The sequence below is a fragment of the Ovis aries genome, chromosome 19 (genome assembly GCF_016772045.2).
Source record: "Ovis aries strain OAR_USU_Benz2616 breed Rambouillet chromosome 19, ARS-UI_Ramb_v3.0, whole genome shotgun sequence".
In the NCBI taxonomy this organism is placed as follows: Eukaryota; Metazoa; Chordata; class Mammalia; order Artiodactyla; family Bovidae; genus Ovis; species Ovis aries.
Window position 1 is genome coordinate 14,997,884 of NC_056072.1, and position 27,620 is coordinate 15,025,503.

The 27,620-nt window shown below is 50.2% G+C and overlaps 1 protein-coding gene across 4 annotated transcripts in view; it reads left to right on the forward strand.

The window, feature by feature from the left end:
• GASK1A (golgi associated kinase 1A) overlaps nt 1-27,620 on the forward strand; it is a 90,679-nt gene that overhangs the window by 59,211 nt on the left and 3,848 nt on the right. For all 4 annotated transcript variants that reach the window (XM_042235896.2, XM_060402118.1, XM_042235894.1 and 1 more), the window contains one exon: nt 12,921-14,207. In XM_042235896.2, the coding sequence (XP_042091830.1) occupies nt 12,966-14,207 (1,242 nt within the window). In that variant the 5' untranslated portion in view covers nt 12,921-12,965. The remainder of the gene's footprint in view (nt 1-12,920; nt 14,208-27,620) is intronic.

Consider the following 27,620-nt stretch of genomic DNA (forward strand, 5'->3'; position numbering starts at 1 on the left):
CAGGGAAGCGCAAGTGCTGCTAAGTGCAGTTAATTGCAGGATCTTATAGACCTACCAAGGCGCTGCACAAACTGAATTCAGGACCGCTTGATTTTACGCACTGGATTCAGTCTCCCAGAGATCAAAATTGGCTCCACTTGACCTGAACGTGAAAGTGAAGTCGCTCAGTCGTGTCCGACTCTTTGCGACCCCATGGCCTGTGTAGCCTACCAGGCTCCTCTGTCCATGGGATTTTCCAGGCAATAGTACTGGAGTGGATTGCCATTTCCTTCTCCAAGGGATCTTCCCAACCCAGGGATCGAACTCAGGTCTCCTACGTCGTAGACAGACGCTTTACCATCTGAGCCACCAGGGAAGACCTGAGTTTGCCCTGTATTTCCAGGTTGTGTACTCCTGGGTACCACGCGCCTACTAGTCTTGGAGCCTGGGGGAGGGGCCCGTGAGCGACAGAGCACCTGAGGTTAGGATGTACCTGTTGGTGGCTTAGAGAGCCTCAAGTAGCCCCTGCTGTGGAAGCTTCCACTTTTATTGTCTGCAGCCACAAGCTGTCTCCAGGACCTCAGGGAAAGGCCAGGCCATCCGCAGGGTGGATCCATCCAAATGCAGATGAATGTCTGTGTCTGGGCGGGGAGGGAATTGCAAACTACTGAGTTCACTACAATAGGAGTCCTGCTTTCAGCCATTTTCTTGGCTACTTGGGTAAGGCCTTTGCCACTCACTCACCTGTGTTCTAACTTCCTGAATTTTACCTAATCAGTGCCTCCTGTCCAGTTCTCTTTATCCTTATCAGTTTGTTCCTTGAAGATAAGAGCTTTTTCAGTTCAGTTCAGTCGCTCAGTCGTGTCTAACTCTTTGCAACCCCATGAATCGCAGCACGCCAGGCCTCCCTGTCCATCACCAACTCCCAGAGTTCACTCAGATTCATGTCCATTGAGTCCGTGATGCCATCCAGCCATCTCATCCTCGGTCGTCCCCTTCTCCTCCTGCTCCAATCCCTCCCAGCATCAGAGTCTTTTCCAATGAGTCAACTCTTCGCATGAGGTGGCCAAAGTACTGGAGTTTCAGCTTTAGCATCATTCCTTCCAAAGAAATCCCAGGGCTGATCTCCTTCAGAATGGACTGGTTGGATCTCCTTGCAGTCCAAGGGACTCTCAAGAGTCTTCTCCAACACCACAGTTCAAAAGCATCAATTCTTTGGCGCTCAGCCTTCTTCACAGTCCAGCTCTCACATCCATACGTGACTACTGGAAAAACCATAGCCTTGACTAGACAGACCTTAGTCGGCAAAGTAATGTCTCTGCTTTTGAATATGCTATCTAGGTTGGTCATAACTTTCCTTCCAAGGAGTAAGCGTCTTTTAATTTCATGGCTGCAATCACCATCTGCAGTGATTTTGGAGCCCCCAAAAATAAAGTCTGACACTGTTTCCACTCTTTCTTCATCTATTTGCCATGAAGTGATGGGACTGGATGCCATGATCTTCATTTTCTGAATGTTGAGCTTTAAGCCAACTTTTTCACTCTCCTCTTTCACTTTCATCAGGAGGCTTTTAGTTCCTCTTCACTTTCTGCCATAAGGGTGGTGTCATCTGCATATCTGAGGTTATTGATATTTTTCCCGGCAATCTTGATTCCAGCTTGTGTTTCTTCCAGTCCTGCATTTCTCATGATGTACTCTGGATATAAGTTAAATAAGCAGAGTGACAGTATACAGCCTTGACGTACTCCTTTTCCTATTTGGAACCAGTCTGTTGTTCCATGTCCAGTTCTGTTGCTTCCTGACCTGCTGTTGTTTTTTTGTAAGGTTTCAGAAGGGTGGAGAGGAATGGCCGGTGTTTCATCCACCATGTCTAGATGAACAACAGCTTTGCTTTTCTAAATTGAATTGTTTGACTCCAAGCCAGCCTCCACTTCAGTTACCCAACATCGGACAGAAAGCCCAGCTTAACTCACCTCTGAAAGCCTTGGCTTTGAAAGCAGAGACTTTTTATTCTGTCTTGGGCAGGAAAAGGCCAACTTTCCAGGTTTATGTTCTTGCTTGGAGAATGGTGGTGAAGACGGAAACAACTCTTGTTCTCTGAGGCTTCTGTAGTAGCAGGGACAGAAGTCTGGTTCATACACTGATGTAGTCAGCTGGACCCAGGTTTGAATCCCACCTCTGCCACTTAGCTATGAAGCTGTAAGGACGTGACCTGAATTCCCTGGGCCTCAGTTTCCTCGATGCCTGGCATGAACAGTGATGCCTTCCCTACAGGGAGGTTGCTGGGAGTAGACGAGCTGTCATGGGTCAAATAGCTGGCATGGACCGGGCACAGGAGGTGCTCCATCATGTTGGCTACAGACGACGTCATGGAGCTTCCTGGAGGGAGGGCCTCCATGCCTCCAAGACGGGTCCATACCTGCCGCAGGCTTGGCTGCCCAGCTCCTCCCTCATCCTCTAGAGCTCCAGGCCACCTGCTGGGATGGACTTACGCCCCATGGTTGTCTGGAAATGTCCCATGACACCTGCCATAGCAAGGATCTTTTATTTTTTATTCAACCCACAGACTGCCCATCTGATAAACTTGCTAAAGGCAAAATTAAAGTTTGAATTTTTCTATTTCAGAGTCCAAGGGTTTGTTGTTGTTTAGTTGCTAAGGCATGTATCACTCTTTTGTGACCCCATGGAGCTATAGCCCACAAGGCTCCTCTGTCCATGGGATTTCCCAGGTAAGAATACTGGAGTGAGCTGCCATGCCCTCCTCCAGGGGATCTTCCTGACCCAGAGGTCAAACCCATGTCTCCTGCATTACAAGCAGATTCTTTAGCTGAGAAGCCTGATTCCAAGGGCAGCTTTGTCATAGCCCTTCTGAGGACCAGTCTTCAAGGCATTTTATGGCTGAGCCCTCCTCTGCTCATGGCAAGCATCTCTCCAGTAGTGTTTAACTGTCTCCAGGGCTCCATGGCCGATGTGCAGAAGTCACACTGGGCCCGCAGAACTGGAGCTGGAGACTGCTCTTTGGCCACTTGAGCAAGTGGTGGCTCCAAGGAGGCATCAGTTCCCGAGACCTCCTCACGCTCCTTCCTCTCAACCAGCTGTGAGTTACCAGTCCTCAGAGTGCTATGACCCAACCATTACCGCTGTGCACAGATGGAGCGAGTAAGGTGAAGGATAGTAACCTAAAGAAGGTGCTGGAGATGCAAAGTGCTGCGGGGATTTAATAATCCTGGGGTTAAATAATAGCACTGAGTAATTGCTATCAAAATACATGCAATGCCCTGGTTTTAGCCCTTTATTAAAATTCACCACAACTCTTTGGGATCAGTACCATTGTCATACCCATTTTTCAGGTGAGGAAACTGACTTTGTGTAACACACTCATTAGTGGTGGAGCCGGTGTTTGGACCAAGAGAGTCCAGCTCCTCCAGGGTGTCCTTCAGGACTCTGCCTTTCTTTGCTAAGTACTCACCGAGGGAGAAGGCAGCCCGTCATCTCCTGTGTCTCACCTGGGATCAGGTTCCCAGCTCATGTAACGAAGAGACACATCCAGAAATTCCTCGGGCCTTCTAAAGCCTTTTCCTGGAACTGGCTTCCCCATGTCTTCTGGGAGCATCAGGAATGCTTTTGGATAAGCACCGAGGGCCTTAGCTGATCCTTCCGTCCTATGTCCCCATATTCCCAGGCCTGGCTCCTGTGTGCTGGGAAAGCGTTTGGGATTCTTAAAGAGTTGGAATCCCAGATCTTTTATTAGTTGGTGTGCCACCTGGCGCAAATGACTAAGTCTTTCCAAACCTCAATTTGTTCATCTGTAAAATGGGCATGGTGAGAATTCCTCCTTCCTTTCCAGGGTTGTGAGAACGTCTAGAAACAGCATCCTTCTCGCCATGTAGTGAAAAACACTAAACAAGTGTGAGATGAGTGATGTGGTGGAGTGTGTGTGGCGGAGAGCACAGCAACCCACTCCAGTATTCCTACCTGGAGAATTCCATGGACACAAGAGCCTGGAAGGCTACAGTCCATAGCATCACTTAGAGTTGGACACAACTGAAGCAACTTAGCACAGCACATGTCCTCTTTGGAGAAATGTCTGTTTAGATGTTGTGCTTATTTTTTATTTTTGATATTGAGCTATAGGAGATGTTTGTATATTTTGAAGATTAATCCCTTGTCAGTTGTGCCATATGTTAATTTTTTCTCCCATTCTGTCGGTTGTCTTTTCATTTTATTTATGGTTTCCTTTGCTATGCAAAGCTTTTAAGCTTAATTAGGTCCCATTTGTTTATTTTTGTTTTTATTTCCATTACTGTAAGAGATGGACCCAAAAAAGGTATTGCTGCAATTTGTGTCAAAGAGTGTCCAGTCTGTGTTTTCCTCTAAGAGTTTTATAGTATCTGGTCTTATGTGTAGGTCTTTAATCGATTTTGAGTTCATTTTTGTGTATGGTGTTAGATGTTCTAATTTCATTCTTTTCCATGTGACTGTCTGGTTTTCCCAGCACCGCTTATTGAAGAGACTGTCTTTTCTCCATCACATACTCTTGCCTCCTTTGTCATAGATTAATTGACCACAGATGTGTGGGATAATTTCTGGGATTACTGTCCGGTTCCATAGATCTGTGTTTCTGTTTTTGTGCTGGTATCATACTGTTTTGATTACTGTAGCTTTGTAGTATAGTCTGAAGTCAGGAAGTCTGTAAATGTTAACTCCTGCAGTTTCAAATTCATCATGTTAGTACATACTTTGTGAGATTTTGAGTGTGCCTGGTACATGGTCTATGCTTGGTGAGTGGCTGTTGTTAATAAGGTCTGCTATATTCACTTCTCAAGTCAGATATGTCCAATTTCCTGGCTACAGTCTTCAGAATGCTTGAGCTGAAAGGCACTCTGGCACCATCTTCTTTCGGAAGGGGCAAGAGAACCACCTGCATGGTTCTGAGATCAAGCCCTAGACCTAATTTGAGGATAACAGATTATTAGAAACCCGCTTCTGATGTTACCTCTCAAATATGCCCAGATTGGAGTGGGTCAAATGGTGGCATTTTCTAACTGATATTCTTCTATTTATTAAAGTAGGACATGAGACACAACAAAGTTATTTTCATTTTGAAAGAAAAATAAATATAGCCTGAAAGCACTTTATTTTCCCTCAATTTAACCAGTGCAAAAAGGCTGCCACCTAGCATTGACCTCACTCACGCCTCATTTTACACTTGAGCTGACCAGTCCTAAAGAGCTAAGCCTTTGAGAGCAGGGCCTGCCCGTTGGGGCCCTGTGTGGTCCTGGAATCAGGGCTGGGGCAGGGGCTGTGGCTGGCAGCCCCCCTCCAGGGTGACCCGGCTACTAGGTCACTGGCTCTGGAGCCAGTCAGCCTGGGTTCACCTCATGGTGCTTCTGTCTGTGAGCATTGCTGCTGCTGATGATGCTAAGTTGCTTCAGTCGTGCCTAACTCTCAGCGACCCCATGGACTGCAGCCTACCAGGCTCCTCTGTCCATGGGATTTTCCAGGCAAGAGTACTGGAGTGGGGTGCCATTGCTTTCTCCGGTCTGTGAGCACTGGGTCCCCTCAATTCTCTGTGCCTTGTTTTCTTCACTGTAAAATGGGATAATAATTCTCATATCTACCTCATAAGTCTGGCATACAGATTAAATGAGTTAGTAGAAGTAAAGTTCTCCAAATAGTTGGGACTCACAGTGAACACTGAATAAATGTTAGTTATCATTCCTTTGGGTTTCCCCCCTCCTGGAGACTGGCCGGGCCAGAAATTACAGGGGCAGAAGTCCTTTCTTATCTTGAAGATGCTGATGTGGAGGGAAAATCACAGCTTGCAAAGGAGCTGAGCAAGGGGCCTGGCGGGGTGGTGGCTTAGGAGCTAGGCAGCCTGGGGTTCTGCCCACAGTGGAACAAATGCTTCCAGCCTCCACGGCCCAGAGATCCCCTGGGAGAGGGGCTCTGTGTGGCTGGAGGGTCCAGTGAGCCCTGCCTGCCGCCTTTGCCCCCAGAGTCTTGTGCCTGCCCAGCTCTCCCTTCCTGGGGTTAGATTCTGAGTTCAGCCAAGGGAAGCAGAATTTGAGCAGGTCCAGCCCGCGGTGTTACTCACAGCATCAACATGTGGTTTTAATCCAGCCCTCTGAAAATATGCTTATGTATTCCCTCTCACCCCGGCCATGGTTTTGTTATGAAAATCATTTGGCTGATCTTTAAAAAAATGAAACAGAAATTCCACATTGCAAAATATCTGCCAGTCTCAGCCAGAGTCTGAGTCGTGGTGAACCAGCGATCAGCCAGGGGGGTTGTGTCGTAGAGGGGAGATGTTGGGGGACACGACTGAGGGGGCTGACACGCCTTTGGTGGAGACTAAACCAGAGCCAACTTTGATTTTTATCCGTCCCCTCCCCGCATACACGTACATCACGTGGCTTCTCTCCACCCCTTCTCCCACCCAGGACACCTCCGCCGAGAAGCACTGTACAAGTGCTTTGCGATTCTGTCTGCTGTGAGGGGGAGAGGACCATGCGGTCTCTATACCCTCCCCACTGGCCCTGCCCTGCATGTTATGCCATCCACCACGGCAGTTCAGCACAGGACCGGGTTGTCATCGTTTTTTGACCTCTGGGAGTTGAGAAAAGATGGCTCTGCCTCCATCCCTGCCAGCCGGTTCCTGTGACAGCCCTGGGGTGTCAGGGTTCACAGCAGGACATTCTGGGAGGTGGTCTGGGGACAGGATAAGTAGGGCCCCAAAGTGAGGCCAAGTCCTGATGAGTTTTCCCAAAGTAGAAGGGCATTTCTTTCCCTGTGGCCCTTTAGAAATGAGAAAGAGTCTCCCGCTGGTGGTTTCAGTACAAACTGTAATTGAGTCCTTTTCCCCAAATATTTCTGGTTTCTTAAACTGTGTCTGTGCAAAGGCTACCAGCGTATGTTGGAATTTTTCCCAAAAGTTCTTCTCAAAAGGCTCTCCAGTTTTCATTTGACTGAAGGGGTCCTCCAGGCCATGTCATGGGGGGAAACTGGTCATGGGACGTGTCTGTGACCAGGCTGCACCGTCATCGTCAGAGCTAGCCTTTCCTCTGTAGTGACACCACTACGCCCTTACTAGTCAAGGGGAGGGCGCCGTGCTTGATTACTAAACCACTTTACTGCTTTCTGACCAAGGGCACACACTGAGCCCCAAAGAAGTCACCCAAGGATCTGAACGAGTTAGGGTTCGCTGTGATCACACTGCATTGCAAACAGCCCACAGTCGCGATGGCTCCCACGGTATGCAGCCTTATCTTGGTTCCAGGGCTGGGGGTTCACCAGGCCCAGTGGGTGTGGCTGGGCTGGGGCCAGGCTGGGCCCTGGGTTCAGGCCTACTTGGTGCTTCGCCTGGGACACGCTCCTGTCACGGTGGCGCACGAGTCTGCCAGGTGGCTAGCGCCACACAAGCACAGGTAACGCCACCAGCAGGACGCGGCCTGTGTTTTGTCCACTTGCATTCCACTGGCAGAAGCAAGTCACACGACCAAGGTCAAAGACAGTGGGGAGGTGTGTCCCACCTTCAGAGAAGCCGCGGCAGGATGAGGAGGAAGGACAGGGAACAAGCGATTCCATCTATGATTCCGTCTTTCACTTCATGCTGAAGAGCCGTCTCACCGCTGCAGGGAGGCGATGATGGGAGTTTGGTGGTGGCTCCATGCAGTTTGGTGGTGCACTCCATGGAGTGGTGCTGGGTATTTTTCAGATCCCTGAAAAACAGAGGGAGTTCAGAAAGCGGGGACAGAAACCCTGATTCCATCATGTAAATGCACCAAACCATGTAGTGGTCCTCATTCATTTTCCTCATGTCTATCTTTGTAAGGCAGGATTATCTCATTCTCCCCCATTTTATAACGGAGGAAATAGGGCAGAGTGGTTGTGTATCTTACCCATCGTAACACAGTCCAGAAGGGCCACAAGCTGATCTAGAACTCGAATGTGTCTTCCCCAAGGCTTTTCTGGCTCCCCTCTTTATCCACCCCTCTTCCTCTGCAGCTGTGAATGGGTGGGGCTGCTGGGGAAGAGGGCATCTTCTCTGAGGAATCAAGGGGGAGTCTTGGTGAAAGGGTGGGAAGGTGGGATTTGAGCAGGAAGGCGACGCAGAACAACAGTAGAACCATCTTCTTTCCCTCCTGCCGCCAGCATCGCGAGCGCGTCTCCCATCATGTGTTAGATGGCGGGGGGCAGGTTCCACTGGCACGTGTGCAGCAGTGGGGGCGGTTAGGTTAGGTTCCACCAGCTAACTTTCTAGGACATGAGGCATCATTCCCTTTACTCCTTTCTCTGATGTGCTCTGTATTATTCAGCTGAATATTTCTCCTTAGAGGATGTTTTTACAGTTCAATCAAAGCAAGTATTTTTTTCCCCAAAGCTTTACTTGGGTGGCCCTGCAGGGACATCTGCTCATGGTCATTTTGAACCTTTCTCTCCGCACAACTGCACAATTGCCAGCTTTCCCCAGGTTGTCCAAGGCCAAGTGAGGCCGAGAGAAGGATCAAAACAGCCTGTCTTCTTGAAACATTTTTAAAAGATGATTTATGTTTCCCTAGTGGCATCCAGAACTTTGAGAATCTAGACTATGAATCCAACTTGAAAACCTATTTTTTTCTTTTCAGAGGGGAGAAAAAGAAACCCAAACATGGGTTTTGTCCATGGCCACTCCTACTTTTAATTAAAAATGCTGTTGTTCTGGCCAGCCTGTGATTCTGGGCAAGTGAGCACTCTGGACTTTCCAGTTTTCTCCTTTGTAAAATAGGAATTGAGTCATTCCCGTTTCCCTACGTTGTTTTAAGGATTAAAGGAGAGAATAACTCATATTCAACTGAACAGTTAACATCAGTAATGGTACCTGCACTTGGTTGAATCTGGGGACGTGGAGCCCATGATTATGGAGGACCAGCTGCATTATTTGAGTTTTTCGCAGTGCTTCCCTGTGCATGTGTTACACGTGTGTGTTCAGTCACTTCAGTCGTGTCCAAATCTTTTGCGACCCCCCAGGCTCTGCTGTCCCTGGAATTTTCCAGGCCAGAATACTGGAGTTGGGTTGCCGTTTCCTCCTCCAGGGAATCTTCCCAACCCAGGGATCTAACCCACCTCTCCTGCAGCTCCAGCATTGGCAGGTGGATTCTTTACCAGTGGGCCCCCTGGGAAGTGTATTACACATACGTGTGTTCTTTAAGTAGTAATAAAAGCCATATTAAAACATATGTAATAAATAAGGACAACAAATTAGACTCTCATTTCAAAAGGATCATCCTCTAAAGAAAGGCATCTTAGAGGGAGACAAGGACCATCTGTTTTATAGAATAGAAGCTCAATCCCTCGGGCATATCCTGTGGCAACGTACAGAATGCCACTCAGAATTGTCCCTCTGAACAGGTGGGACAAATTAGGTGTTTACCCCCTAATTTGTTTTTATAGCATTAAAAACATCTATTTATTTTTGGCCATGCTGGCTCTTTGCTGCTGCATGAGCTTTCTCTAGCTGCGGTGCGTGGACTTCTCGTTGAGGTGGCTTCTCTTGTTGAGGAGCACGGGCTCTAGGGTGCCCGGGCTTCAGTAATTGTGGTTCCCCGGCTCTAGAGCCCAAGGCTTAATAGTTGCGGTACGTGGGCTTAGCTGCTCCACGGCATGTGGGATCTTCCCGGACCAGGGATCGAACCAGTCTCCTGCAGTGGCAGGCGGATTCTTTATCACTGAGCCACCAGGGAAGCCCTACCCACTGACTTTTGTTCCCTGTTGGTTGAGGGTTGTCCCCAAAGGCGTTAATTTTCTCTGTGCCTCCCTGATAGTGGGCAAGAAAGCAGGGAATGACTCTGGGGCTTGAGGTGGGAAGCTGGCAGTGTGCAGGGGGACTGTCCACTGTGAGGGCAGCTGGCATCAGCCGGGGGTCCAGGGGAACATAACACAGGGCACAGAAGCACCTTCCATAGAGAGGAGGCCCCTGGAGCCCCAAATAGGGGGATCTCCAGAATTGGAGGAGCCCTGCTGAGGATATATCTGAAGGGAGAGAAATCATACCTGGAGGAGACACCAGCACCGCCACGTTCACTGCAGCGTGATTCACAGTCGCCAAGACGTGGAAATGACCTACGCATCTCTCAGTGGGTGAATGAATCCAGAAAACGCGCGCATGCATACGTCGCAATATTACTCAGCCACTAAAGAAAGAAGGAGACCCTGCCATTTGCAACAAACATGGATAAACCCGGAGGACATTAAGCTAAGTGAGAGAATCCAGACAGAGAAAGACAAATCCTGTGTAGTATCACTTGTATGTAGAATCTTAAAAAAAAAAAAGACTTTCAGCTGTAAAATAAGTTCTGAGGATCTAATGTACAACATGGTGACTGTACTTAGTAATACGTTATCGTTTACTTGAAATTTGCAAAACCAGTAGATCTTAAGTGTTCTTACTACACACAGGAACAGGTCTGTGTGAAGGAATGGATTTGTTAACTAACAACTATGGTGAACATTTCACAGTATATGCATGTATCAAATCGTCATGTTCAATAATTTAAATATACACAGTTGTTGTTTTTATTTGATCAGTTATACCTTGGTAAAGGTGGGGAAACAATGGGGGGAAAAAGGAAGAAAAAGAAAAAATTCTTAGGGCTCCTAGGCAGGGAGCCAGTCTAATCTTAGATTTCTCCACAGCATCATCTGATGTTAGAAAACTGTAGAGCAGGACCTACAAGCTATTCCAAGAAGGTAATTGTGAGCAGTATTTTATATCTTGCCAAACTTTCTTTCAGGTACGAATGCAATAGAAAAATAGTTTTGAACATGCAAGAACCCAGAGACTATTGTTCCCATGAGTACTTCTTGAGAAAATTATGGAGTTTTAACTTCAATCAACCAAGAAATAATGAAAACCTAGGGCAAAGGGGACAGGAGTATGCAAAGAATATACCTAACTGAAGAACGAAGACCAAACAAATATGAATATTGGAGTAATACAGTAGAAGGGACATGTTTTATATCCTAACAATACAGAAATAACCCAAATATAAAACTTTGGAAGGTGAATGAAGGAAAAGGTGGGAGAAAGAATCAGCATGCTATTCATGAGTAATGACTGGGGGCCAAAGACTGTCATTTAAAGCTGACAAAATAGAGTAGAAATGTAAGTATTTTTAATTGTACAAAGGCAAACATTTAAAAAGATAATACTAATGATTAAGGGGTTTTCCTGGTGGCTCAGACAGTAAAAAATCTGCCTGCAATACTGGAGACCTGGGTTCAGTCCCTGAGTGGGGAAGATCCCCTGCTGGAGGGCATGGCAACGCACTCCAGTATTCTTGCCTGAAGAATCCCATGCACAGAGGAGCCTGGCGGGCCACAGTCCTCGGGGTTGCCAAGAGTCAGGCATGCCTGAGGGACTGAGCCCACAGCACAGTGATTAAAACTGAACAGCGATCGAAGGGTAGGGGGTGGGAAGAGGAAATATGCTAATTTTATGACTGTTCTTTCTAGGATTTAAGAGCTGGTGTTTAAAGAACTGGGCATTTAAGGGCGTATAGTCATGAAGGGTCCAATTACTAGAATTCAAATAAAAATTTCCTAAATGTGATAAGAAATGCGCACCATGAAAAAAGTAAAGGTAACTGAAAGCATTGTGAAAGACTTCAAAAATTTTCAATACAGAAAACATACCATGAAAAACCACAGCAGAACAAAGACTAAACACGTACGGCATCTCAAGTAATGGAACTGGGCTAAATCCACCCGGTGAGAGAAGAACGCAGAGCTGGGCCAGGCTCGGAACCGGAACCAGAAACTTCCGGTGGCTGGGCAGGGGCTCCCTCCCATCTGGTGTCTGGTTTGGGGCTGTTTGTTCTCTCTCCCTGCAGACTCACTCTCAGTAGACATGGTCACTGCGGTCATCAGTAGCTGGTCTGCCATGTGCCCCTGACCTCAAGTTCATGAGCAGAACAAAGCCAACCTTGCTGACCTGTCAGAAGCTCTGGTTCCCAGGGGCAGGGTAGGGGCTGAGGGGCTATTTGGCCTCGTGTAGGTCAGGGGCCTGGGTGGCCCCATCAGCTCTGGTCCAGGGTCAGGGTGCCTGGACTGCTGGAGTGTGTGTGGATGGAGGTGGTGCTGCAGGCTCACAGTTGCAGGGCCCCCAAAAGCACAGTGACTTGAACAACCCTTGCCAGTTCAGTGCCCATGGGCTCACGCAAGCTCCCAAGCTCCTTCCTTCTCGTGGCGCCTTGGTGACCACGAATCAGAATCACCTGGAAAACAAGTTTCCAGGTGGTACTGACGCTGCTGGTCGTGAGACCACGTGTTGAAAAACTACTGCCCCAGGATATGTCCTTTGCCAACCATCCGGAGCTGACTTGGCCACACGTGGGCCCAGAGAGGCGAGCTGAGGCAGCCAACCTCCCTTTGAACAGATGGGGCGAATAAAAGTGACTGCTTCAGGCCCTGGGCAAGGACTTAGTCCCAGGGTCACACTTGGCTGCCAGGGAGGCCAGGCAAGCCCATCTGCGGCCTGGTGGCTGTGTGCCCCAGAAAGGGAAGGGCATGTTTGTGGGAGACACTGCAGGTCCACAGAGGGGCTTAATGTGGAGGCGAGAAGAAGGGGCCAGCACTCAGTGTGGGGAACATACGGCGAAAGGCTCTTAGCATGTTCGGAAATCTGAGTCATAACAGCAGTTTACTCAGAGAGGAGAAGCCTGGTCTCCCCTGCAGGGCTGTCCTGAGAGAGAGCAGGCTGAGCGCTGAAGCAGGAGCACGGCTGCCTGCTCCTGTCTTGAGGACAGCTGGGTGTCACGCCCCCCCACCCCCCAGCCCAGGCTTCACTCTTTTCCCTCCTTGTTCACCCAAGACGTTCATTCATTCACTGTCCCGTTATTTTGTGGGTCAGGGCTGATGTTTTCAAGGTCCTAAGCTTTTTTTTTTTCTACCCCCACCCCCAGGCATCTTGGCTCTGGAGAAAGCTGCGTGGCAAGAGGCGGTTGGCGATGGCATTCTGCCTCTTAATGACTCTGTCTGTGGTGACTGTCACCCGCTTGCCCACACAGCACCCAGCCGCTGGCCCAGATCCTGGCCCCATGGAGCCCCAGGGGGTTGCTGATGCCCCTGCCCCCCAGAGTCGGCAGGCTCTGAGCTCCAGCTGGAGGCAGAGGGCAAGAAGGTTGAGGAGAAGCTGGGCCTTGCCCAGGAGCTCCATCCTGGTGTGTGCTGAGGAGCAAGGCCACAGAGGGCACGTGGACAGCAGAAGACGGTCCCCAGGGAAGGAGAGCAGCCATCCAGGGAGGATTAGGAATGACATTACTTTGGCATCTCCAGAAGACCTGAGACTCAGTACCCGGCGTCTTGTGCTCCTGCAGGGGGAGGCGATCAGGGGTCCAGGAGCCAAAGACCTGGACCCACCCTGGCACCATGGTCCCCTCCCGGAGGCACTCAGTGAGACAAGCACCCCAGGTGGCCCCCTCGCAGGGCATGACATGTCAGCCTTACAGCCTCGGAGAGCTACTGCTGGACTGATCCTCCAGCCTCCTCCAGAAGGCGGGGGTCTGCCAGGAGTGGGGAACAGAGCCTGGACTGGTAGCCAACAAGTGGGGGGTCCTGCCCCCACCAAAGGGGCTCATTGGTGGCCTGGCTCTGTTAGGGAGCTGCAAGGGTCTGTCTGGTGTGACACTGAGATCCCTGGGCTGTCGAGTGGCTTCAGGACCAGCAAGCAGGTCCCCCCGTGGCTCACAGAGCAGGATGTGCAGACCCTCCAGCTTCTGACCCAGGGGGAGGTGGTGGGCAAAGCCCGGGTGCCTGGCCACGGGCAGGTGCTGCTAGTCGGTTTCTCCAGCGAGGGGGCCCTTCAGGATGCAGCTCCTGGGCTCAGTCAGCTCTGCTCCCAGGGGCTCTGTGGCTTGATCAAGAGGCCCAGGGACCTGTCCGAGGTCCTGTCCTTCCACGTAGACCGCGTGCTGGGGTTGCGCCGGAGCCTGCCTGCGGTGGCCAGGCGTTTCCACAGCCCGCTGCTGCCCTACCGCTACACGGATGGCAGCGCCCGGCCCGTCATCTGGTGGGCGCCTGACGTGCAGCACCTGGGTGACCCCGAGGACGACCAGAACTCTCTGGCTTTGGGCTGGCTGCAGTACCAGGCCCTGCTGGCACGTGGCTGTGGCCGACCCAGCCATGCCCCATGCCTGGGCATCCACCACGCTGAGTGGGCACGCCTGGCCCTCTTTGACTTCCTGCTGCAGGTAGGCGGGGCCTGGAGGGGTGGGGCGGGGCGCCGCGGAAACGAGTACTCTAGGTGAACTGAGACGTTGGAATGGCCTGCCTGAGGGTGGATGGTGACTCTCCCCCTAATCCTTGTCTTTTACTTTCGTTTGTTTGTTTGCTTTTTTACCATTTTTTTTTAACGCTTAACTTTTTATTTTAGTCCTTGTCTTTTGATCACCCAGCACCCTTTTTTTGTTATTTTCCTGCCTTGTGTTCATTCATCCATTGGTGTGCTGAAAACCAGCTCATATAGGCTCATTCTTGAATTTCAGGAATTGTATGACCCGGTTGTGAAACACAGGCATTATTGAAATTATGTAAACTAACAATATAATAAGTTATATTAGAAACAAAGGTAATCAATACTCTGATCTCATTACTTCACAATTATTTTGCATTTTACTATTATCTGAGCTCTTGAGGTTTTCTTCATCTACCTAGTAAATACTGTCGGAGAAGGCAATGGCACCCATTCCAGTACTCTTGCCTGGAGAATCCCATGGACAGAGGAGCCTGGTAGGCTGCAGTCCGTGGGGTCGCTAAGTGTCGGACACGACTGAGCGACTTCACTTTCACTTTTCACTTTTATGCATTGGAGAAGGAAATGGCAACCTGCTCCAGTTTTCTTGCCTGTAGAATCCCAGGGACGGCAGAGCCTGATGGGCTGCCATCTACGGGGTCGCAAAGAGTCGGACACGACTAAAGTGACTTAGCAGCAGCAGCAGCAGTAAATACTGTTTAGTGCTGAGCTACTGCATGTCATGTCTCTTGCTGACTCCACATTCGTGCCTGCTGGCAGGTTGAAACAGGCAAGGGTAGGAGTATTTATGGGGCTTCCCAGGTGGTGCTACTGGTAAAGAGCCTGCTTGCCCATGCAGGAGTCACAAGAGACACGCCAGTCCCTGAGCTGGGAAGACCCCTGGAGGAAGGCTGGCAACCCGTTCCACTATTCTCTCCCGGAGAGTCCCGTGGATAGAGGAGCCTGGCGGGCTGCAGTCCATAGGGTCGCACAGAGTCAGACACGACTGAAGCGACTTAGCACGCATGCAGGCAGGAGTATTTATACCTTGGGAATCAGAGAATTCTTCAAATCAGGACTCCTCCTTATTCCCGGAGAGCTGGTAGTTAAAAATTTATCCTTGAATCAAGAAGGATTCAAGTTGGTTGCATAATTCAAAAAAGAGAGTTGAGGTGGAGGAGAGAGAGAATGAGAGAGGGGAGAAATAAAGGGATGGTGCTGGTCTCACTTGGACCCTGGAGAGAGAAGGAAACCACAGGGCCAGCTGAGGTCCCTGCTGTGCCAGAAATTAACCCTGGAGTTTTTGGGTATCCTAGGGAAGGGGTTGGGCAGTTAGGGCGCAGGGCTTACCAGGGGGACTGTAGACATCAGATATTTACTGAGTGGCCTGTTAACTGATGTGGCTGCTCCAGGACATATGAGCTGGATGTCAGCTGTGGAGACACAAGTGAGGGAATGCGGTCAGAAGGAAAGAAAGAAAAAAAACGATTCAAGCACACAGTGGGTGGATATGTATGCACACAAAGGCAGCCCCATTCCTGTAGGGACCTCTGTTGAGGGAAGAGATCAATATTAGCCCTAAATTTACCTGCTGGGGTGACTGGATGAGCCATCGGTCAAGTTCAACATCATAACTGGTAGCCAGGGACTGATGCTTCCTGTGTTATTCAGACAAGTTTGGTTGGAAATGTATTTTAGAAGATTCTCAGACCACATTTAATACTTTGAGATTTCTCATGAAAATCCCACTTCCTTTGAAACACTGGATGGTTTAATAACATGGGGCCTCTGTTCCCACGCAGCAGAAATGAGCCTGAGCTGAGTAGCTGCTGCCCCTTTAAATGTTGCCATGCTCCCCTTTCTGCCAAAGACCACACCTTCTATTGTCTGATGTGATTGTGAGCATTCTCAGTCACTAAGTCGTGTCTGATTCTTTTTGACCCCACAGACTGTTGTAGCCTGCCAGACTCCGTCCATGGGGTTTCCCAGGCAAGAATACTGGAGTGGGTTGTCATTTCCTCCTCCAGGGCATCTTCCAGACCCAGGGATTGAACCCGTGTTCTAGAACCCAGGGTTCTATGCCATGTCTCCTGCATTGCAGGCAGATTCTTTACCACTGAGCCAGCTGGAAATCCCTGTTGTCTGACACCCAACCCTAAACCCTTGGATGTTATCTGTCTGCCTGTGGGTATTTGTCTCCTGTCACTGGACCAGCTGGCCTCCTGCAGTACTTCCAGCTCCTCGAGTCTGTGTCTCGTGGCTGCTTTGTGGAGGGAGGAGCATGGGGCCTGGGGGTTGGCATGGGCTTTGGCACCAGACAGATCTGGGTTTGAACCCCCTGCCCACTGGCCACATCCCACTGTGTGACCCTGAGCAGACTAGCCAGCGTCTTTGAACTTCACTTCTCTCTAAATGGGACTGGGTGTCCCTGCCTTGTGCCCTTGAGCGCGTGGTAGCTCTTAATCACTAGCTCCTGATGCAGGCTTGCTCTGGGCCCTGAGCCTGCTCTGCCTGTGTGTGACAGGCTGAGGGCTAGGGATTAGTGCCCTCCAGACAGCGTGACCTGTCCTCGAGCCTGGGAGGGAGGCATTTCCCAGACCACAGACTACAGTCTTGGGCAAACTGGAAGAGCTGGCCATGCTCCCTCCAGGAACAGCCATCCTATGACTGATGGGAGGTGGTCTGTAAAAGCCCTGGTTCCCTGGCTGGGGTGGCTCTGTGGGGCATGTTCCACGTGTCTCTCAGAGTCACCTACCAGGATTGAGCCACGGTTACCCACAGAGCTCACTGCCGGCCCTCCCTGTCTCCCTTCCCCGATCCTTGCTTGTGTTTTTGAATTAGCTCACAGATCAACTGCTTTCGCTCTGAGTTCTTCACTGAGGTCTGTCTCTGGGGGAGCCTGGCCTTCATCAGATGACACCACTGACCCTGTGTGGTTTCTGCATGCAGGATCATTGACGTAATATACTTAATACAGCGCCTGATGATGGCCCAAGGTCAGTAATACACAAGCACTGCCCCCAACACGTTACAGGAATTAACTCCTCCAGTCTTCATGGTAGCCTTGCTAGAGAGATTCGAGGCTTCTCCCTGTTTTGAAGTTGGACAGTTGAGGTCTCAAGTGGTTAAGTGACTTGGCTAAGTTCATGGCCGGTGGAGCTGAGACACAGCCTGGATGGTCTGGCTCCAGAGCTCACCCTCCTTCTCACATAGTCCTCTTCAGCCAGCCATGGGTGAGGGCAGGAAAAGGGGGTGCTTGTCGGGACAGCTGGGACTTTGAGCCCTGAGGCCCCTCCTTGTGATCCCCCATCTAGCTGGTGTGCACGCAGCCACTTTCTGCCCACACAGAGCCCCTCTGTCTGTCTTTGGAGGTTGCGGTGTGAAGCCCTTCCTCAGCTGCCAAGCCCAGCCATGGCGGTGGGCGGTTCAGCCGCCAGAGCACACACAGGTGGGCGTGTGGTCAGACGCCACTCAGCTGGCCTCATGCCACCTCTTCCTGGGTTTGCCGAACACCAGGCAAGTCAAACACCCCTGGCTGGCGGGTGCTGCCTTCCTAGAAACCACGGGCAGGCTGGAGTGAGGAGGGGCTGTGGGTTTCCCAGCCCAGGAACCCAGGTCCCTACTGAGCAGAAGCCAGGAACAACCTGAGGGCAGTCGTGCCTGGACTCAAGAGGCCAGAGGCCAGAGGGTGGGAAGGATGTGTGTGTGGGGGGGTGGGGGACAGAAATGGGCACATTTGTATCTTTTCCTTCCAGAGAGGCTTCTTTTTTCTCATACCCTGCTTCATCTTGGAGGGCATATGCTTGGCTGCACGGGGTGAGCAGCTGCGGAGAACTCAAGACAGTGAAAGGGTGGTGTTTGCTCATGGAAGTCATCCTGCTGCTTCCGCTGATGCAGGGCCTTCATGTCCTGGAAAATCCAGACCCCAGAAAGCCTCAGGTGCCGCCATCCTGGTGCGGGCCACCATCTTTTCTTACCTGGACTCTTCTTCCCTAACGTCTCCCTAACGACTCCACTTTCGTCCCCTCCGACCAGGTCTCCTTACAGAAGCTGGAGTGATGTCTTGGTTTCTGTTCCCCTGTGCAGACTCTGAGACCAGGGTCCAGTGCAGTAGTTCCTCTGGGAGAGGACCCCAGGAAACCCTCGTAGGGAAGATGAAAGTGAGACAGCTAGAAGGCGGCCAGCAGAGGGCATGGCATCAAACAGGTCACTGCTATGGGTGACTGGGGCTTGATCCACAGGAAATTTCTGAGCAGTGGTATAAAGTGCAAGTTCAGAGTTAGCCCACCAAGAGGTGAGGAACACGAGGTACTGATAGCCAAATCTCCCCTTGGTCTTTGGTTGAGGGCTGCTCCTGGAGGTGTTAATTCCGTGGCATTTACAGAAAGCCCCCTGGGCAGAGCCTATAGCAGCTGGAAGTTAGAGGGAGACCTCAGAAGTTCACATGCGACTGTTCAGGCAGAGAGCACAGTAAGTCAGACTGTGTCCCTTCTCCATTACAATAAGGCAAAGCATCTCAGTGCCCTCGATATCAGGAGCTTCAGGGCGCCACAGATCCGTCCTTGTCTGATACCTTCAGCCCTGCCTCTTGGCATGTGGCCTTGGTTAGTTTCTTCAGGCGCAGGGCCTCAGACAGGCCTCTCATCCTCCTCCCCGGGCCTCCACTCTCCCAACCTCCGCATTCTGTTGTTAGCCTCTTTCTATTTCGTGCTAGCCTGTCTATATTCTTTCTGACTCCCCAACACAGTAAGTTCTATTTTATTTGTTCACTTCTGTCTCTCTGTTTTGGTCACATCCGCAGCGCCTAGCACAGGGCCAAGCTCTCGGTTGGATCCTGGAGAAGCACCTTTTGGATGCGTGGGTGGAAGGATGAACAAATGAATGGAGGAATCCAGGGCCTCTGTATGAGTTGCTGTTTAGGTGCTGCTGTGTTCTGCTTGCTCAAATACCACTCCTTCCTCTAGACTGAAAAGAATCCCACAGGCTTCTCCTTTTCTTTTCGGGTCCCAGAGATATAGAGGTGGAAAACTATGTGACAGTCGTTTGTCCAGCCCTTGAGCGGGCACGTGATTAACTCGTGCTTCCAGAACAGGTGATGGCGTATGGCGTCGCCTGTCACCCTCTGCAGCAGGCACTGTGCCAGCACTTCACACCTGTTGATGCGTGACCGCCCTGGGAGTGGACAGTATGTTTTAGCTCCATTCCACAGATGAGGAAACTGAGGTTTAGAAGGGCTAAGGAACTTGCCCACAGTAACCTGCGGCCTTAAGCGCTGGAGCTGGGATCAGATCCGCCACAGTTTGACCACAGAGGGCATGCTTTTGCCCTCTTTGCTGACTCAGCTGACTCTGGAAAAGGCATTTCTTCTGGGTCTCTTCTGGATGAGGCTGGCCCATTTCCTTCCCAGGGGGCTGGGTTCAGTCATTTGTGACCCTGTGTTTGTTCCCTGTTTTGAGTGCAAATCTATGGTTCACGTCATTCTTCTCTGGCTTGGCATTCCTGAACATCGGGTGTTGTTAGAGAGGAGCCCAGATCCATGACCACTGTCTGCCTCTCAAGCTTCCAGCCCGAGACCTGAAATATAATCGTAGCACCTTTATGAGGTGCCCATGCATGAGCTCCTTCAAGGCCCACAGCAGACCCAAGAGACGGGTGCAGAGCTCCTTCCTCCTGCACAGACAGTGCGGCCAGCCACGGAGGGTGAAGCAGCCCCCCCGGACAGGGGTATTTAAGGGCGACATCAAGCATCTTTACATATACTTAAGAGCAGGGCCTCAATTAGGACGAGTGTGATCGGCAAAATTCAGAGATGGTCCCCAAGATACCCATCCCCTTAGTGTGAACTCTTGCCCTTGAGAATGAATGAGACCTGGAAATATGATGGAATCTTATTTCAGTGATTAAGTTACCAATCAGTCATCTTTGGGTATTTTTATTTATTTGTTTTTTGATTGAAATATCCCCTGGGGTAGGAAATGGCAACCCACTCCAGTATTCTTGCCTGGAAAATCCCGTGGACAGAGCAGCCTGGCTGGCTCCAGTCCATGGGGTCAAAAAGAGTCAGACGCAACTGAGCACGCAAGCAAGCAAGCACGATCGACCTACAGCACTCTGCTAGTTCCAGGCAGACAACCTAATGAGTTGGTATTTCTATATGTTATGAAATGATCACCAAGACAAGTCTAGTTTCAGTCTGTCACCATGCAGAGTTATTACAATATTATTGAGGTACTCATCAGTTAATCTGGAGTTAATCAGAAGGAAGACTCTCCCATTGGCCTGACCCAGCCAGGAGAGTCTTTCAAAGATGAAGCATCAGAGGATTTTCTTGCTGGCCTCGAGGAGTAAACAGCCAGGCTGTGAGCTGCTGTGGGTCAGGGAGGCCTCTGGAAGGACCCTGAGTTCTCCTTACAACCACGAGGAATGGTTTCTGCCAGCAGCCCGACTGAGCACAGGAGAGGAGCCTGAGTTACGAAAGAGATGGAGCACCTTGAGTTCAGCCTGAGACCCCAGGTAGAGTACCCGGCAAAAAGGGATGGACTCCTGACCCACAGGAACTGTGAGTTAATAAGTGTGTTATGTTAAGCCACTGAGCTGGCGGTCATTTGTTATGCAGCCATAGAAGATGAGTTCCTGTGGCAAGGGAGGGGCCTCCAGTGCAGAATCCTTCAGGAGCGCGCATCTCGGGTGAGCCTGCTCTACACATCCTGACAGCCGACAGCGCTTCCCTGCCTCGCCCTCGTCCTGCCTCTGCTTTGTTGTTCAGCCGCTCAGTCATGTCCCACTCTTTGCGACCCCATGGACTGCAGCCCGCCAGGCTTCCCTGTCCTTCACCATCTCCTGGAACTTGCTTAAACTCATGTCCGTTGAGCTGGTGATGCCATCCAACCATTTCGTCCTCTGCAGTCCCCTTCTCCTCCTGCCTTAGCCTCTGCTTAGATTTCTTAAAAGTCTTTTTTTTTTTAACTGTTCATATTCTTTGCCCCATTTTCTATTGGATTGTTGGTCTTTTTATTATGGAAAAAGAGCTTTTTTATAGATTAAGAAAGTCAGTCTTTTGTTTTCATTGCGTTCTGGTGTTTCTCTCAGGCTCAACTGTCATCAAACTTTGTTTCTAGTCTTTCTGCTGTGCAGAAATTTTTAAAAATTGCTTTATGCTGTTAAACTTATCAAGCAATTTTTCATGACTTCTAGGTTAGTGTATTATGTTTATAAGGACCATCCTCATTTCAGGGTTATTTTTAAAAAATCCTCCCATGTGTTTTTATATATTTTTGATCCATCTGGAAGTTATTTTGGAGTAAGAGATCAGGTGCAAAATAATGATTTTTTTTTTTCAGATGGCAACCCAAATGTCCCAGCACCATTTGTTGAATAATCCTTCTTTCCCCCAATTTGAAATGCTGCCTTTTCCATATAGCCAATTTCCATATGTACGCAAGTCTATTTGTGGACTCTTCTGTTCCAGTAAAGGGTCTGTCTATTTATGTGCCAGAATCACACTGTTTTAATTATCACACTTTATATTTTATGTTAATAACTGGGAGTTCTTGGTCTCCTTGCTCTTTTTAAAGATCTTTCCCAATACTCCTGAATACTCTTCTCAGTCAGCTTGTTACTTCCTTTGCCTTCCCAAGGCCTCTTGGGACTTCACTGGAATCAGATGAAATCTGTGTGGACTAATATAGAGAGAATTTACATCCTAAGATACAGGGTCATTCTAGGCCAAGAACAGGTTGTGTCTTTCATTTTATTTCTGTTCCTCAGAAGCATCTTTATGTTTTCCTGAGCTGGATCTTCACTTTCAGGTTGGGATGATACTGATATTTCATCCTGTGACCATTGAAAAGGGCCTCTTTTCCTTCTATTATATTGTTACTAACTGAGGTTTCTGGACTCCTTGATCAACAGAAATTGATAAGAAGTCGGCTGAGAAGTTCAGGCATGGCTTTACTGGGGCTCGAGCTGTAGCACACAGGAGTGAAAACAAGAAATTGTTGCCCTGGCTCTCTTCCCAAGGCAGGGGCGAGCCGGTCCCTTAAAGGGAGTGAGGGTGAAGATGCCTCCCCTGCCCATCCCCTCCATGGTGCTGTGAGCAGGGATCACAGCAGTAACCCTGCTTTTGCTCCCAGCTCCCCAGAAGTGGCAGTTGGTTTGTGACCTTTTTGTATCTTGTTGTTCATAATTTGCCCCATTGGGCCTGTGAGCAGTTAGTTTTAATCCTTTGTAGTTCCTTTTTTTAAAAAAAAAAAAAAATCATTTATTTGGCTGAGCCGGATCTTAGTTGCTGCATATGGAATCTAGTTCCCTGACAAAGGGTTGAAACTGGGCCCTCTGCATTGGGAGAATGGAGTCTTAGCCCCTGGGTCACCTGGGAAGTCCCTGAGTCCCTTATAGTTTCTTTGGGTTCCGTTCTTTGGGGAGGCATTTGTCCAGGTGCAAGCTCAAGCTCTCTGGAAAAGGGTCCCAGGTCCCAGCCTGTCTCAACACGTTCTGGCCCATAGCTCCTGGTCTGTGTGAAGGATATTGTTTTCGCATCATATTTTGGTTACTGGTTACTCATTCACTTAATAATGCTTCTCACAGTTGCCCTGGGTTTTCCAAGTATATGGTCATTTCTTCTGTAGCGAATGCACTTTGTGTTCTCATTGCCTCCTCTTTCATTTTTTTTAACCTCACTACAACCATGGTGCCTCCAGAGCAATGGTAAATAGTAATGGGATGCTGGACATGACTTGTCTCCACAGATTTGGGACAGTTTCTAGTGTTTCACCATAAAATATCATGCTGACTTTTGGCTGAAGAACTATTTGCTATTCTTGCCTTATTAAGAGTTTTTCTTGTCAGGAATGGATGTAAAAATGACATCAGATGCCTTTTGAGTATCAGTGGAGGAGGTCACAGATTATACACATCCTCCGTCTAATGTATTGATGTGGGGACTGATTTCTGGGAAAGGGATTCCCCTGGTGACTCATTGGAGCTTTCTTGGTTGGAGCTGTACTTTGCTGTGGTGGACACGTCATTTCACAGGTGCTGGATTTTGTGTCGATGTGTAAAGTTTAGAGTGATTTAGTCCTTTTAGCGGGGCTTCCCAGGTGGCACTAGTGGTGAAGAACCCACCTGTCAGTGCAAGTAGACGTAAGAGACGTGGGTTCGATCCCTCAGTCGGGGAGATTCCCTGGAGGAGGGAATGGCTACCCATGCGAGTATGCTCACCTGGAGCATACCATGGACAGAGGAGCCTGGTGGGCTACAGTCAACAGGGGTCACAAAGAGTCCGACATGACTGAAGCAACTTAGCACGCACGCCTGTCTTTTTAAATAATAATTCTCAGACCATCTCCTCAAAGCCCACCAGCTGGTATATTCACCCACATCCAGAGCTGGTGCTGTGACCTCTGGCCTCCGGCTTGGGGCAGATGAGGCATCCAGAGGTTCCCCTGCCTAGGGCCTCGGGGAGGTTACCCTCTGTCAGGACACAAGGGGAGCACTGCAGAGAGAGTCATCAGAGGATGGTAAGAGTCAGTGTGAAGTGACCCACTCCTCCTCACACCCTCACCTCCCCAAAGCCTCTGAATTCTCTAACAGACAGCTGTTCAGTGCGGGGCCAGCCTGCTGCCCTCCTTGGACAGAGATGCTGCCACCTCGGGACTGTCTGGCAGCAAGCCGACCCAGCCAAGAGCCACCCTTTCAATCCAGAAGACCCTGGGCCCGTGACTGTTCCCAGGTGGGGGAGGGTCCTGCACAGGGGCCCCGGGCCACCGGGGGCAGCAGGCAGTTCTTCTGGAATCCACCAGACTCGGATCTGGCACTGGCTGAAGTCTTGGCCCAGGAGCCTGGTGGATAGGTGAGAGGACTTGGGTCACCCCTCGTGCCCTGTGCTGGGCGCCTCCCAGACGTCCTCACCTCAGAGCTCAGCCTGGTGTCCCTCTTGGCAGACTGCAGTGTCTTGTCCCACTAGATGTCCTGTTTGGGGGCCCCAGAGGCAGGCCTCCCCCTGTCAGGCTCATGTGAGGGGCAGGCTTTCAGTGGTCAGTCCTCATGTGAAGGCCTCCCCCACCATCCTTCCGGGTGGCAGCCAGCCATGCGCTTCATTCATTCATTCTTGCACTCCGAAAACCTCAGCCAAGTCTCGTTGTACTGAGAAAGTGCTAGGAGCTGGGGATCCGGTTGAACCACATCTTCTTGGTATTGAGGCACTTGTGACCTCTAGTGTCACGATGTATGTGCCTGCCACCCAGTCCAACTCAGTGGTCAGAACCAGACTGCCCGGGTCTGAGTCTAGGCATCGCTGTTTTCACTCTGTGGGACCCTAGGCATGTTTTCTGGCCTCTGTCACTCAGTTACCTCGTCTTTGAAATGGAGATAATGACTGTACCTGCCTCCTGGCTGCTGGGAGGGTTACGTGAACTGTGATAGGTAAAGCACTCAGAGCCCGATCCAGCACAGAGTAAGGGCTTCACAACTGTTGAATTAAACAAAAACCTCTTGAGCACACACACTGCTAGAAGGCCCAAACTGCAAAAGATTACCATTTTTTCCTTGGTAACTGCTCTTTTTGTTAAAAAGGGGGAAGAAGAAATCCTGATGCCTTAGGGTGTGGGAATGAAACCTAAGCCTGGTCCTGTTTGCCTGCTGCTGTTTCAACTGTTTCAACTGAGTTGCTCTTCAGTGGAAAAAAGTTCCCAGACAGCGTGGCGGATTATTCACTCTGGCACCTGGGCCGGCCAGCCCCCCGCCCCCCCCCCCCACCCCGTTCAACATTCAAATGGGTGTACATCTGGGGGCACCAGCGCTGCCTCTGTCATATGGCCCGACAGTCCTTGTAGCTTCTTCTGGAAATAAGCACTGCATCCAGTTAAAATCCGCATAGAATGGCCTGCTAACAGGGAGAGTTTGGCCTGAGGAAGGGGGTTTGTCTGGTTGTGCCATCAGATGTGACATGCGGTTGGAGCAGTCGCTGGATTTCAGTCCTGCTAGAACCATCCTGGCATTTACTCTTCCAACCAGAGATGACTTGGCAGGTGGTATCCGTCTCACAAGTCTGTCTGGGCTCCAGAAACCAGGCCTTGCACACACGTAGAGGAGAGTGGCTAGACCGTCATGACACGGCTTTATTTTAGACTGCTTCACAGGGCTATGGCCAGGGCTGTCAGAGAGAGGAATCCCTGAGATTCCTGCAGGCCTTTAGGTAGGCCTGTCTCTTCCAGGTCTCTGCATGACAACCACCCTCCTCACCTTGTGTGGTCCCCAGTGAGGCCCTGAGGGAATATCAGGTTAAATAACTTCCTCGGGTCATAGAGTTAGGACACAGAGGAGCCACGATTCACCCCCAGATCCTTTGGGCTCCAAACCAGGGTCACAGACACAGCCCAGATTGCAGGCCAAATTCCCCGCCTTTTTTTTTTTTTTTGTACAGTCCATGAGCTAAGAATGGTTTTAGCATTTTCAAATGGTTGAAAAGATCAAAAGAATATTTCATTACATCTAAAAATTCTATGAACTTCAGATTTCAGTGTATGTTAATACAGTTGTTTTTTTTTTTTTTTTTTTTGGGAACAGGGCCACGGCCATTTGTTTGCATATTATCTGGAATATGTACAATATGCACAACGCAGGCAGAGTCGGGTAGTTGTGACAGAGACCGTATGGGCTGCAAAGCCTAAAATATTTACTGTCTGGCCCTTTGTGGGAAAAGCTTGCTGATCTCTGCCCTAAACCTCTGCGCAGGCGGCCTTGGAGGGCTCCTGCTGAGGACAGGCCTACATAGGAGTGTGTGGAGGACTCCACCCCTTGCCAAGTTCGAGGACAATATGGAGAAATATAGGGGCGTGTTACTATCTTCGAGTGGATGTAAAAACTGTCGGAAGGTTGGGAGGTCTCTGGGGGCGTGCCGCAGGGTTCTGTCCTCAGCCCCGTCCTGTCAACACTTCTGTAGGAGCCAGCGAGGGCTCGGGGGCTCTGGTGGACCCAGTGGAGCGCTCTTGTCTCTTCTGCACAGGGCCCTGGTGTGATTCGCTTTCTCCCCATTCCTGGGCTCAGAGGTCAGTACATCACCGTCTTCCCGTGGTGGCCTCTGGACAAGGGATGAGCCTGGGTCCAGATTTGCTCCAATCGGACTGAAAGGAAGGACTGCTATTCCATGATTGTTGGGGGAGGGCTTCTCTTTCCCCCCTCCCCTCCTTCCTGTCTCTATTTCTCTCTCTCTGTCTCCTTCTCTTTGGACATGAACAGGGAAAAACATGGGGACTTCCCAGGTGGCTCTAGTGGTAAAGAACCTGCCTGCCAGTGCAGGAGGCATAAGAGACACGGGTTCAATCCCTGGGCCAGGAAGATCCCCTGGAGGGGGCATGGCAACCCACTCCAGTATTCTCGCCTAGAGAATCCCCATGGACAGAGGAGCCTGGCGGGCTACAGTCCCTGGGGCTGCAAAGAGTTGGGCACAACTGAAGCGACTTACCACACTCACAAGGAAAAACATACCCACAGGGGCCACCTGCAGGTTTTCCGAGACAACAGAGGGATGTCCTTAACATTGTGGGGTAAAGTGAACAACAGAAAGAAACCTGAGTCCTTATCATGACAATGGGAGCTGCTTTAAGGTGCCCCCCAAGCCTGTCCTATTGCAAGGCTCTTGAGGCTTCCTGCTGCAGATCTTAATTTCCCCTGTGGTTAAAGTCTCTTCCAATCAGAATTTTCTGTTACTTGTGGCTGTTGTTATTCAAAGTCCAGGAAGCTAAAGCAGTGACTGTCCACCTCGGGGGCTTAACCGGCTCACTGCATGGACAGGGCTCTGGCTGTTTGTATGATGGCCAAGCCAGGCCGGTCCTCCAGGCTAAACATGCCTTTTCTGTGGTGTCAGTGATGTCCTTGGTCCGCTGCCCCTGGAAACACTCCATGATGCGGCCTTACAGAAAGGCCCTCAGCCTGTCTGCGGCAGTGGTCTAGGCCCAGGGTGGGACTTCTCCACACCGAATTGTTATGAAATGGGGAAAATAATGTTTGGGGACAGTAGTTGGGACTGTTCAACACTGTCTCATTTCTGGACGTCTGGTTTCATGAGGTTGATTGGTGAACAGAGCTATAGTTATTTTCTGGCTTGTGTAGAAGGAAATAAATTTTGTATTTCTTCAGAACACACAAGAGTTACCTCCAAAGGGATATGGAAATGGAGTGAGACCTTTCATTGGCCGGCGCTGAGCAGAGCTGAGCTGAGTGGACTGTGAGGTCGCTGGCCTGGCTTTGATGCGTGCTGCACCTGGGGGCTGTCATCTGTGTCTTCCCTGCCCCTGGTCCCTCTGCCGTGTGTGGAGAGAGTTTGGCCTCCAAGTGGCTCCCTCTCCCTGACCTTCAGGGAGGCAGTGGAGGA